Genomic DNA, 14,273 nt, shown 5'->3' on the forward strand with positions numbered 1-14,273 from the left:
ACGCGAACGCGCACATACACCGAATAACTTACACCTGGCTTGATGAATCCGTGTCTGCTAATCCTGGATTGGTCTTTGTGCAACCAATTCAGCCGGTATGCTCTTGTTTAGGATTCAGTGATCGCGGCTCAGTAACTTATCCCGGATGTCTTAATTCTGCTTTTGTGCAACGGGCCCCTGGTCTCACTCAGCAAATCAGAAATCAAAACAATAATTAAATATGGTGTTCAGAAACTTTGGCAGGACGAATGGGATAATGGGGTGAAAGGCAGGCACTTATATGGGATCCAGCAAGCGGTCACAGGCAAGAAAATCACCTCACTGTCACGACAGGAAGAAACTTGGCTCACCAGTCTAAGAATAGGTCACAGGACTGAACAGCCTACATATAATAGGGACGCATGGGAGTGGAATGAAAAAGACTGTAGCCTTTTTTTTTTTTGGTTTTGTTTTATTTTTATTTTTGTTTTTATTTTTTTTTATTTTGTTTTGTTTGGTGATGTATGTTTGTTTGTTTTATCAACATCCTATACTAGTCATAATCTGAAAGTCTAGTATGATCACACCTCAGTCCTGTAGATGGCGGTAATGCACCAAGCCTGCAAACTGCCAATAAAAACCACAGAAGAAGAAGAACAACAACAATGATAGTCTATCCCTTCGTCTATCTTTCTTTATGTAGATCAGTGAGGATCGAGGCCCGAGGGAGGACGTATAAACTTTACATGAGAGGCACCCCTGGTCGAATTGCATGCTGTCCATTACGGGAGAATGTTGATTCAAGACGTTTTGCTGAGATAAACATGGTTCCACGTCTACACCAAATCAACGGATGTAAGTTGACAGAGCAGCGATTATCTGAAAGAAGGATGTGTGGTTTGATATAAACAGTATCATCCGAGGGAACTTCGAGTTGCGGCTGATACGCGACATAACAAGCTTGTTTAACCTACATCAGTAGCCTACCTCCGCCAAGAAGGTTATGTTTTCATCGGGGTTTGTTTGTCGGTTTGTTGTCTGTTTGTTTGTTAGCAAGATAACTCAACCAGTTATTGATGGATTTCTATGAAGTGCTTTTTAGCTGGCTAGCTAGCCGCCTAGCTAAGGTAACATTTTAACGGAGCAGTGTAATTTCCTTCAAGTGACAATAACATTAGTGGCTTTAGTTAAAGCGGGCACTTTATACTCAAGTGAACTTGCAACAGTGTGGAAAAACAACACCATGCAACTAGTTAACATTCTCGGACCCCACTTTAAAGTAACAAATAACTGTGGAAAGTTGCTTTTTGATAATTAAAAAAGAAAATTGACTTTATGAACTACATTGACCTTTTATGTTTGTCTTTACTTTGTTTCTTTGATTACAGACGATTGAAAACTTTGGATGAATTTCATCTTTCTCCTGCCAGTGACATGGATCTCGTACTTCCATTTGGTTCTAGTTGTGCTGAATCAAACCAGGTTGACCTGAGAGTGATGGTGAAAGAAGAGGATCTAAAAGAACATATAAAAGAGGAGGAATACGATCACATGATTACATGTCCAGATGAAGAAGAAAATCCCTTTGCAGAGTTTCACTGTAAATCTGAAGCAGACGTCACAGAGTCACCAACGTCTACTTACGATAAACTGCTACAGACGACGGTGAAGACTGAAGAGGAGGAGGAGGAGGAAGAGCAGGACGAGGAAGAAGAAGAAGAAAAGGAAGAGGAGGAAGAGGAGCAGCATGACCAGTTGGAAAGTAAGTCCTCTCACACAGAGCTAAACTAGATGTACGGCATAGCAGTACGCAATATGACTGCCACTTCAGAAGATGGGTGTGCGTACCATAGCATTCATTCCTGCAGGCGCCCCTGTGTGCATGTGTGTGTGTGTGTGACAGTATCATCCTTAACCAGTGCAGGGATGGAGTGGCCCCTGGGGACCAAACACAAATGTTTCCGTAAAAGTCTACTGGGGCTACATGCCCACCAAGTTTCATCTTCCCCGGTGTTACGGTGTCCTGGGAATCGTTGACCAAAAATTCAGGAAGTAGATGACAGGAGAAAAATGAATAAATAAATTAATTAATAAATAAATGTTGACAATCCCTATGACTGCTACGCTAGCTACGCTCAACAAGTAAAGCAGACATCCACAGTTAGAACCTCATGCAGACTATTTGATTGGTGAGATGGATTGCAGATAGTTTTAATCGCAGCTGCAATCTTTACAGTTTATTGCGGCCTTTAAGGCTTCTACATTCCGCCTCGAATTTTACCATGTAACCTATCCTACTTATAATGGCAACATTGATAAAACCGTCATTTTAAAAAAGAAAGCCTTCTACGTTCAATATTTTTAAAGAAAGACTTTTTGGAACTTAAGCTTATTCACCATATTCCAATTTCCTGTCTTCAGTGCTGAATAGGGTGAATAAGCTATTATTATATATATATTTTTTATTGTTAAGCTAGTCCCAAAAAGTCGGTATGTTCCTTTCAATATAGTTGCTTAAGGCAATGAACGGGGTCCAAGCAGTTTTAGAGCAAGGAGACACTTGAATTCTAGAAAGTCTGTCATTTCTATGTCTCTATGGTATTTCTTACAGAACACCTGTATCATTCTAAGTCTCTATGGTAACTCTTCCAGGTGTATCATCAGAACACCCACACTTAAGGCAACAGCAGATCCATGGACAGAATGATGAACTCAACCTGCAGCTGCAAGGAAGGCTGCACCACTGCACTGTGTGCAGGAAGAGCTTCACCACACTTTCTGAACTCGAGAAACACCAGCAAACACACTGTCTTGGTGTTAATCAAAGGCAGAGTACTGGTAAAACACAACATAAAAGTTCAGCTCTTAGTAGTCATGTACAAATACACACTGGAGAGAAACATGAATGTGCCCAGTGTGGAAAAACTTTTACACAACTTTCCAATCTTAAAATCCACATGCTCATACATACTAGAGAGAAGCCTTATAAATGTATGCAGTGTGGAAAAGGATATACACATCTTCCGAATTTTAAACATCACATGCTTACACATACTGTAGAGAAGCCTCATAAATGTGCCCAGTGTGGTAAAGCTTTTACATGCCACGCAACTCTTAAAAAACACATGATCTTACATAGAGAGAAGCCTTATAAATGTATGCAGTGTGGTAAAGGATATACACATCTTCCGAATTTTAAACATCACATGCTTACACATACTGAAGAGAAGCCTCATAAATGTATGCAGTGTGGAAAAGCTTTTACAAGTTTCTCATCTTGTAAAGCGCACATGCTCATACACACTGGAGAGAAGCCTCATAAATGTGACCAGTGTGGAAAAGCTTTTGCACTACAGTCAACTCTTAGGAATCATTTACGAATACACACTGGAGAGAAGCCTCATGAATGTGCCCAATGTGGAAAAGCTTTTAGAATATCATCAGCTTGTAAAAGGCATATGCTCACACATACTGGAGAGAAGCCTCATAAATGTGACCAGTGTGGAAAAGCTTTTGCACTACGGTCAACTCTGAGAAATCATTTACGAATACACACTGGAGAGAAGCCTTTTTCACAAATGTCAAGTCTTAAAAGCCACTTACCAATCCACACTGGAGAGAAGCCCCATAAATGTGCCCTGTGTGGATATGCTTTTACATACTACAAAACTCTTGAAGACCACATGCTCTTACATACTGGAGAGAAGCCTCATAAATGTGATCAATGCGGAAAGCTTTTTTCACAAAGTTCAGAGCTTAAAAAACATATTCTAATACACACTGGAGAGAAACGTCATAAATGTGCCCAGTGTGGAAAAGCTTTTGTAAAATTATCAGCTTTTAAATCGCACATGCTCATGCATACTGCAGAGAAGCCTCATAAATGTGACCAGTGTGGAAAAGGTTTTACAAGATTCTCATCTTGTGAAGTGCACATGCTCATACATACTGGAGAGAAGCCTCATAGATGTGACCAGTGTGGAAAAGCTTTTAAACAAAGGTCAGAACTTAAAAGTCATCTACTAACACATACTGGAGAGAAGCCTCATAGATGTGACCAGTGTGGAAAAGCTTTTAAACAAAGGACAGGTCTCAATCAACATATATTGGCACACACTGGAGAGAAGCCTCATGAATGTGTCCAGTGTGGAAAAACGTTTTCACTCCACTCAACTCTTCAACGTCACATGCTTATACACACTGGAGAGAAGCCTCATAGATGTGACCAGTGTGGAAACGCTTTTGCACAACTGTCAAATCTTAAAAGCCATTTACTAATACACACTGGAGAGAAGCCTCATGTATGTGCCCAGTGTGGAACATCTTTTAAAACAATGTCAGGTCTTAAAGGCCATTTACTAATACACACTGGAGAGAAACCTCATGAATGTGCCCACTGTGGAAAAGCTTTTGTGCAAAAGTCAGGTCTTAATCAACATATATTAATGCACACGGGAGAGAAGCCTCACAAATGTACCCAGTGTGGAAAAGCTTTTGCACACCTCACAGCTTTTAACCGTCACATACTCATACATACTGGAAGTAAGCCTCATACATGTGCCCAGTGTGGAAAAGCTTTTACACAAATTACAGGTCTTAAAAGCCATTTAACAATCCACACTGGAGAGAAACCTCATATATGTGCCCAATGTGGAAAAGCTTTTTCACGCATGGCAGGTCTTAGAAGCCATTCATTTATACACACTGCAGAGAGCCACGAATGAATACGGAATTGTTTTTGAGAGATTTTCTGTACTCCGGCAGAGCCGACAGAGCTTCACCAAAAGACACCCCAAAAGAATGCAAATGTTACCTTCTGTATAATTAAATAAATGTAATAAATGTGGAATTGTTTTTAAGAGATTTTCTTGACCCTGACAGATACAAACACACACACACACACACACACACACACACACAAACACACACACACACACACACACACCAACACCCTCCACAATGCAAGTTCTTAGTATAGGTGTTTGGCTGTGCACGGCGCAACAGAATTGTGCCATGAACAGAGCCAGCGACGTGCCAGAGCGAGGAACGACCCTCGCCAGCAGCGCCCTGTGGTCGTCTCTCTCTCTCTCCCTCTCCCTCTCTCTCTCTCTCTCTCTCTCTCTCTCTCTCTCTCTCTCTCTCTCTCTCTCTCTCTCTCTGTCCCTCACTCCCTCTCCGCCCCTCTCTCTCTCTCTCCCTCTCTCTCTCTCTCTCTGTCCCTCACTCCCTCTCCGCCCCTCTCTCTCTCTCTCTCTCCCTGTCCCTCACTCCCACTCCGCCCCTCTCTCTCTCTCTCTCTCCCTCTCTCTCTCTCTCTCTCTCTGTCCCTCACTCCCTCTCCGCCCCTCTCTCTCTCTCTCTCTCCTTCTTTATCCCCACGGGCTGCAGCGAACGGGAGACGGAGATAACGCGGCACAGCCCGGCGCCACGACTCAGCACTGCTGCGCCGGGCGGGCGCCCACAGCGTCAGACCTAGATTTGTCCGAAAAAATGCCAATTGCATATTAACAGTTCAAGGAATTTCTTTTTTTTTTTTTTAAAGATATATTTTGGGGCTTTTATGCCTTTAATCAGATAGGACAGTGTAGGGTGACAGGAAACGAGTGGGAGAGAGAGTAGGGTGGGATCCGGAAAGGACCACGGGGCGGGAATCGAACCCGGGTCGCCGGCGTGCGGTGCAGGTGCCCCAGCCAGTCGCGCCACGACTGGAGCCAAAGGAATTTCAATAGCCTACTTAAAAATGGTTATTTATGAGAACATGACAATAAACTTTGAACTTTGAACCTTTTGGAAGGACAGTGTGAAATGTAAAGCCATTTTTTTCTTGTATTGAATTGAATTGAATTGAATGACTGTGGGTGCCTCTCAACATCCCTCCTTGATCTTCCTCGGTCCTCCAGGCTCGTTCCCACTGATCTATAACTAACTGTGGATAGACTATCCCATTGTTGCCGCCCCATCATTCTTTATCTAGATCAGTGTGGACGTTGGCGTCTATATATTCTATGATTATTTTAAAGTTTCACTTGTAAGTCGCCATCAGTTTCAGTTGAACACAGTTCTCTAACACTCTTTTCTTCTATTTCTGCCACCTCAGCCGATGCTGGTGGAGGATAGAAGGTTGACTGCAACCAGGATGTTTATGGATGCTATAATGGATGGCAGTGAAACAGAGCAAACATGGATTTCTAAATTAATAGTGAATAAATGCACTTGCATTTCAAACTGATAAGTTTTCCATGGTTATTTGTGCAAGCTTGTGTTGTTTAGCCTGTAGCCTACCAGACATATAGCCCAGCCTAAGCCTTTAGGGCTATGTATTCTGGCTGCAGATGAAGCGGGATATGAATTTCCCAATATTTTGCCAGCTTAATAGTGGTTTACAGTGGTTTTCAATGCCATTAAAATACCATTGATCTGTAGTTAGACTCAACGTTGGTTCAATGATATAGGCTAATAGAGGGTGCAAAATGTTGTAGAATTCAATGATTCAAGTGTTGACGAAGTAATGTTGATTTAGCCTAACGTAGGCTACATTAAATGACTAATTGCTATCTGGGACAGCAGACACGCACATTAGGCCTACGCCAAAAATGGGGCACAATAATAATTTTCAATGGAACATGTGAAATGAAACTTATACTAATCAGCAGGTCAGTTATTTTGTTTTGCTGCAGTTGGAGCCTAGTTATTTTGCTGTTGATTATGAAATGCTCAATAGACATGCTGATTCCTTAAAGGGTTACAGACCCCCTTGATTTGGCGCCAACTAGGTGTAGGTGTATCTCAACTTCCACTTCCGGGTCATCACTAGAGAATGGAGAATGGCGCAGACGAGAAACAGACAGTGGTGTTGTGTACCTTTATGTACCAACAACAAGCAAAAACAGCCATACATGAGCTTTCACACATTTCCCCGCGACGTGGACCGTCGGAGAGCATGGCAGCAAGCCATCAAGAGAGATGGACCGCTGTCCAAAATCTCTAGTTCTACAGTTCTTTGCAGCATGCATTTCCGTAGCGGCGACCTGTTCAAAACACGTGGCGGTTTCAACAGAGTTCAAAAAGACGCGGTGCCTTCTATTTTTCGATCGGAGTCATGTGAGAGACTAGGGTTTGCGTGTGGTCACGAAGGTGTTGCTGTTGCTCCGGACCACGACTATGACCCACGACCATCGCCTGGTAAGTTGTTTTCGATTACAGAGTAGGCTAATGCAGTTGTTGAAACCCATAGGCTAGCCTACTTGAGTAGAAGTATTTTGATCAGCAAAAAATGAAAGTAGGCTAGCCTATCAGCATACCACTTTCGTTGAAAAGTGTCTATTGTTTAGGCTACGTTATGTAGGCATGACATATACACTAATCCAGCGCGAACTTTATGGGCGCTGCCATCTTGAATATCGCCATTACTGCGTGCCTGCGAGTGTGACGAGTGACACTTGTCTGTGCTTTTCAATGAAAGCATCCTGTCAGAGAATGTCTAACAAGAGGACTGCTAATGAATGAAAATGTCAGGTGAAAGGGAACATTGGATCAATGATGTCAGACTGTACCAAAACTTACCAATGAAGGTAATTTATTAACACCATAAGGTATTAAGACGTGTATTAATGACAGCTAACTTCTGCAACAGCCGCCTATGGAACCAACGGGCTAATTTCTTAGCAGCCAGGCACGCAGTAATGGCGGTTTTGTGTTACTTCCGTGTTTCGCTGGATTAGTGTATAGCCCATTATAGAACTAGTGGAAGTTTTCGTGGCCATGTGAGGTCCTCAGAAGAGTAGCCTAATCTGCACGGGCGTTGGTTTGGTCTCAGCTCTTCTGATTGCAACTAGTGTCTGCACAGACCCAGTTAGGTGGTTGAATTGATGTTGTTTATTGTTTATATCGTTATCCTCCCTACTTTTTGAAATTGCTGACTGTTACATTAATTATTGTATTTTGTCGTTGTTGTTGTTGTTGTTGTTGTTGTTGTTGTTAATGTGTAGGCCTATGTCAAATTTGGACAAAGGCACCTGCTATAGCAATAACCATAGCCATTTACATTCGCCTGGTTCACCGAGAGCCTTTTCGTGCAACTGGTCCATTAGCTTTCAGTGTGATGGCTTTAGGTCAGTGGAAAATAGTCTTGCATAGCGCAAGGATATGTGCATTATAGTAATCATGTTTGCTATGTCATTAGATTAAATAAATGTTCAAAAAACGAACAAAGTCAAAAGTACAAAGTCAACTTTATTTGTGCACAGTATCATACACAATGGTCATTCAAAGTGCTTTACAATAAATACAAGTGTATATGAAGCAGCTTATATATATATGCCTATATATATAAGGATAAAATCCGTCAGGTCCGGCTGCTTTCTTGGGATGGAGTTTGGTGAGGGGGGAGGTGTGAGTTGGGCAGTTAAGCCAGCAAGAGCAGTGTCCGTAGTTGATGGTGCTAGTGATGTTGATGGTGATGGTGATGGTGGACGACCATTGTCCACTGAAGCATTTGATGGTGCTGGTGATGGTGATGGTGGACGACCATTGTCCACTGAAGCAGGGCAATCAAACCTGTTGTAAAACTGGTTTAGTTGGTTCGCCCTGTCCAGATCGCCCTCCACAGAGCTGCTGCTTTTCCTAAGTCCAGTGATGGTCTTCATTCCATCCCAGATGCAGATTAAAGAAAAATATATAAAAAAAATCTTTGTATATTCCCACAAGGTGTTAGGGTGCTCTAAATATGAGATCCAAAATTGTTTTTCAAACGTGTGAGGTCTGCTGTTCAGTCCCTGATGGATTTTCTTTTCTCTTCATTGCTTTTTCGGAGAGTGTTTTTACTGATCTCAATAAGGGGGAAAAAATCAAGAGTCTATGTTGAGTAAAAAGATGTCTTCTGTAAGCCTAAACAGAGAGAACTTTGAGGGATTGCTATGACCATGCAGGATCATCCAGACTACTCATGGTGGTTTTACTGTTTACTCTTCCTATGTATGCACCAGCCTGCAACATTTGAGCCTCCTACAGATTCTAGTTCTTGAGCAATGAGCTTGTGAACTTTGACACAAAAATAGAGGCAGAACAAATTTGACACCCCCCTCCCCCCGTAAAACTGGCTGTTACTTGAAAAGTATTGATCTTAGTGCAAAAACATTTTACAGAGTGTCTCCTGGGTAACATAGCCACGCATGGTATTTTTTTCAGATTTTTTTGAGACGCAAGTGCGTGAGCTCTGGTTGATTTGACGTGGAATGACCCAGAGAGAAGTGTCTCACCATGTTAATGTTTATGAGTATGGACATGGACCATAGTTTACTTTTATTTCTTTGCATTGTGCTAAAATATGCTAGCCTAATGACGAACTGTGAATTTATATTGATTAAAAGAAATGGGCTACTTGCACGAAAGGCTCTAATACGCTGAGTTTGTTTTCCAGTGGAGCCAGGTGTGTTTGAACCTGCCACCATTGTTAATGCAATTAGTGCCTACACGGACCTGGTTGGGTGTTGCACCTAGTGAAACAGTACATTACGATAAAAAAAAGGCTTTATGCATGCGTTAAGATTTTTATTAATGAGCAAACAAGATATTCAGTGTCGCAGTGAAGATGTTAGCAGCAGAATATAACAGAAGATGCCGTTACGACACAGTAAAGGCTCCACCGGAATTCTGACAGTGTCTCACAGTGTTCATGTTTATGAGCATGGACATAGTTGATATTTTATTTCTTAGCATTGTGCTAAAATATGCTAGCCTAATGACAAACTGTGAATTTATTTTTATAAAAAAAACAAAACAATCCGTCAGCAGGGGCTGCTGCAGCGCCCTCTGTACCCACGTTCCCGCTCCCTTGAATCGTGCCTATTTCATTTTCTGTCCGATCTATTTTTTTTCAATGTTTTGTTAATATAAAAAATATTAGGATATATTGCCATATTTGCATGTATCTTGTATATCAAATATCCTGTAATTTACACTGTAAGTACTAAGTGGTCTGTCGAAGTTCAGATCTAAGCGACAAAGTTATATACTTGAGTTATTAGCACTGAGTGAAAGTATGACTTTTTCCATGTCACAGTAATGTTGCTGTATCATGTCATTGTTCACTACAACATTCTATTTGTTTTTGCAGATTTGATCATTGGAAAAAGAAAACTTTGGATCTTTGGATCCTCCAATGGTACCACGGGTGAAGTGGAGGAAAAGACGCTGAGCTGTAACGTGACTGAAACGCACCAGGTTGACCTGAGACTACTGGTGAAGGAAGAAGACATAAAAGAGGAGGAATATGATCATATGATATCATGTCAGGTCAAAGAAGAAGGAGAAGAAAAGCCCTTTGCAGAGCCTCACTGTAAAATAGAATCGGACAATACAGACGAAACAGACTCTAGCGATGAAACACTACAGACACCAGTGGATATTGAAGTGGAAATTGAGGAGGACGAGCAACACTGTTATCTGCGGGAAAGTAAGTCCTTTCAGATATCCCTTTCATACACGATTCCCTTTGACACAATATTAAATAAATAATAATAATAAAAAATACAAATGAAATGAGACTCAATGAGGAAGTGTCAGGGCTCTACAATATCTTTTTTTCCGCCCAAATTAAAAGTGGTTTAAACAGTCCATGGTCAGAGCGTGAAATGTCTTTTGAAATAGTTTTGGGCCGTTGTTGTACTCTTCTGGTATAGATATCCTGCAGGGTAGGGAGAGTTGCTCTGATGGTACCTTTCGCAGTAAATGTCAAGTGTCTGTAAAAGAGAAAGAAAGCATACATTACAATTGACCTCGTTCATGAATGAAATTAATGCAAACTACTTCGGCTGTGTGACAAATAAAAGCAAACACACACTAGCTGCCTACAAGTCTGGTGCAATAGATAGAAGTAATGCAGAGGTGTACTATATACATATATAGAACACCCACAGATTTACTCTTTTTAGTAGAAATAACACTCTAAGGCTAGTTGGATAAACTAGGCGTCCCCAGTCTATTTACAACCCAAAAAATGTTAAACTGACTTACCATAATTTGGAACTGCACTGCCACAATACATGCTTCCAAAATGACACCACTAGACAAAGAGGAACCTCTGACGCAGACTAATCATAGCTCAAACTACTGCTCCAAGCAGAAGTCAAGTAAGGGATAATCCACGACGCGCCGTGCGTTTCTAGGAAAATAATGCACGTTCGAAGTGGTAATAAGGACCCGACGCCGCTGTCTTAGATACAACGTTGCTGTTTTTACCGTTACATTCACAATGGCGAATTAATATTCAAGTGTAATAAGCCCAAAAGAAGGGAACTACTTCATAGCTGTGTGGTATATCGAAAAATAATGCACGTTCCAAATAGCGCATCACAATAGGAAATTTGACCAAGCAGTGGTATAAAAAAAGTTTAGTTCACAACTGCATCTGGGTGAGTTCGTCAGCATCAGCTAAACAACCCCAATAGGCCTACTGGATTTAAAGCTACTCCCCAACAACTGTAAGCAAACTTACTCTACACTAGGCCTACTGTTGTTCACAACGATTTCACATTATTAGGCTACCACAACCAAACGCAACTGAAATCCAACAGCTACACAAATGTTTGGCGATAAAGCTACCACATCCATTGGCTGACGAACGAAACTAACACAAATAAACACACGCACGCACGCACGCACTTGGCTCTCTCTCGTTCAAAACTTATCAGTGTATATGAACAAAACAACTTCTACTCACCCCGGCATGGACCATCGCACACTCCAGACCTGTCGTTAATTGCTAAGCTGACCTACACCTGGCGCTTCTGAAGCGTGGCAGGCTTGCATGTGTAACACTGTTAAATGCTCCTACGAGATCTAAAATGTTTGCAGAGGCAGAGCTGCACCTGTAAGATATATGACAGAATCTCACACGTGAGAAATTCATTTTTCAAGATAATTGATTGGACAGTAGTCAGTAGGATTGGTTAGAGGGCGGTAGTTTTACGTGATTTGAGCTATAACTTAGACCAACCTACTCCCGACCAGGTTGGTTGGCAGCAAAAGACACCATGGTGATACAGCGACGCTAAAACAGCCAATTTCGTATGACCGCATACCCTGGCTTTGAGCGCAACATACCATAACCCACTAATCGTCCTTCTTAGGACACCCCACAGTTGATCCATGCGTGGAGAGTGTGTAAGCTGTTAGTTCGCTAGAATGAGGTCTTTCCAATCGTAAAAGTTTGTCAGCATTGTGACATTTCTGTTTTGGAGTATTATGGCACCTTCATAGTAACGGTACACTCTGGAACACTACTATTTTGATGATATTTTAAATTGAAAATGTCCTCTTCGGTTGATGTTAAATTGCTGAATGTGGAACATGTGTCGGTCATCCTAAGTCGCTATGGTAACTCTTCTAGAACATCTGCATCATTCCAAGTCTCTATGGTAACTCTTGCAGGTGTATCTGAACACCTACTCTTGAGGCAACAGAAGATCCACGGACGGAATGATCAACTCCACCTGCAACTCAGAGGAAGTCTCCACCACTGCACAGTCTGCAGGAAGAGCTTCACAGCCCGGCGAGAACTTCAGAAACACCAGCAAACACACACTACTGGTGTGGCACAAAAGCAGAACACTGACCCAAACTGTGGCCTGAATGGGAAGCGTATTTCAACTCTTAAAACTCCAATACACTCAGGAAAGAAGCGTCATCAGTGTACTCTTTCTGAAGACTCATTTGTAAAGTTTACACCGCTTAAACGCCACATGCATGCATATATTGGAGACAAGCCTCATAAATGTTGCCAGTGTGGAGAAGCTTTTTCACAAAGTTCATCTCTTAACCGCCACATGCTTACACATACTGGAGAGAAGCCTCATAAATGTGTCCTGTGTGGAAAAGCTTTCTCACAAAATTCAGATCTTAAACGCCACATGCTTACACATACTGGAGAAAAGCTTAAAAAAAATGGGAAATGGGGAAAAAAATCTTTTACATTATCTGTAGATCTTAAACGCCATGTGCATTCTGGGAAAAAGCCTCATAAATGTGTCCAGTGTGGAAAATGTTTTTCACGAATTGCATCCCTTGACAGCCATATGCACATACACGGTAGACAGAAAGTTCATATATGTATAGAATGTGGAAAAGTTTTTTCACAAAGTAGATATCTGACAAAACACATGGTCGTTCATTCAGAAGAGAAGCTTCATGAATGTTTCCAGTGTGAAAGAGCTTTTAGAACATCTCAAAATCTTAAACGCCATATGCTTACACACACTGGAGAGAAGCCTCATACATGTGTCGAGTGTGGAAAAGCTTTCGGAACATATCAAGATCTTAAACGCCACATGCGTACACATACTGGAGAGAAGCCTCATGAATGTGCCCAGTGTGGAAAAGCTTTCGGAATACATCACGATCTTAAGCGCCACATGCGTACACACACTGGAGAGAAGCCTCATGAATGTGCCCAGTGTGGAAAAGCTTTTTCAAAGTTCACAAGTCTTAAACGCCACACACACTGACAGCGTCCACAGGTCTTAGACTCCACATGTGTGCTTGTGTGTGCGCAGTGCGTACACACACTGGAGAGAAGCCTCATGAATGTGCCTAGTCGGGGCCATTGCTGACCATTTGACCAATCAGCGGTGTGTGTGTGTGTGTTTATGTGTACACTTGTGTTTGTGTGGACGTGTGTTTGTGTACATGTGTGGTTGTGTTTGTGTACATATGTGTGTGTGTGTGTGTGCAAGCGTGTGATGTGTGTGTGTTTGTGTATGTGTGTGTGTGTGTGTGCAGTGCCGTTGATGACCATTTTGGTGCTAAGCAGAATTGTTTTGTAAGCTCCCCCCCCCCCCCCAATTTTTTTTTGTATTGGTTGTGATGAATCTTAAAATTGTAAATTGTTAAAACATTTACATTAGAACTCAAACGCCCATGTAAAATAAAAGTAATATTTACAGATCATTATGTGTGTTTTGTGAATTTTGAAATGCTGAAGACTTATGGTGCATTGTCACTTTAATATCGTTGACTTTTTACCAATGATTGTGTAGTTATAACTTTATCAGCCGTCTCTGTCTTTACGCTTTCATAGCGCCCTTTTGGCAGCTCTTGTTTGCAAGCCTTATTTGAGCCACTTTGATGGCACAATATTAACAATAATATGCACAATATTGAATTAATATAGGCAGCCTTCGTTGCTTTGGGAACTTAAAAGTATGTTATGACACGTTGCTTCACAGTTCTGTTTGCAATTAAAAGTGAATTATGAATCTGGTAGCCAATGGCTATTTGAATGGAATGCCTCTCAGCCG

General features: G+C 41.6%; 1 protein-coding gene across 1 annotated transcript; it reads left to right on the top strand.

Annotated features, from left to right (window-relative positions):
- Nucleotides 1-639: 639 nt before the first annotated feature.
- On the top strand, nt 640-13,901 carry LOC134097172 (zinc finger protein 493-like). The gene is made up of 4 exons (XM_062550084.1): nt 640-834; nt 1,368-1,741; nt 2,632-4,656; nt 13,291-13,901. Exons 2-4 carry the CDS (start codon nt 1,414-1,416, stop codon nt 13,479-13,481), a joined length of 2,544 nt encoding a protein of 847 aa, XP_062406068.1. The 5' UTR covers nt 640-834; nt 1,368-1,413; the 3' UTR covers nt 13,482-13,901.
- The last annotated feature ends 372 nt before the right edge of the window (nt 13,902-14,273 follow it).

This window comes from Sardina pilchardus, chromosome 1 (genome assembly GCF_963854185.1).
Source record: "Sardina pilchardus chromosome 1, fSarPil1.1, whole genome shotgun sequence".
Taxonomy (NCBI): domain Eukaryota; kingdom Metazoa; phylum Chordata; class Actinopteri; order Clupeiformes; family Clupeidae; genus Sardina; species Sardina pilchardus.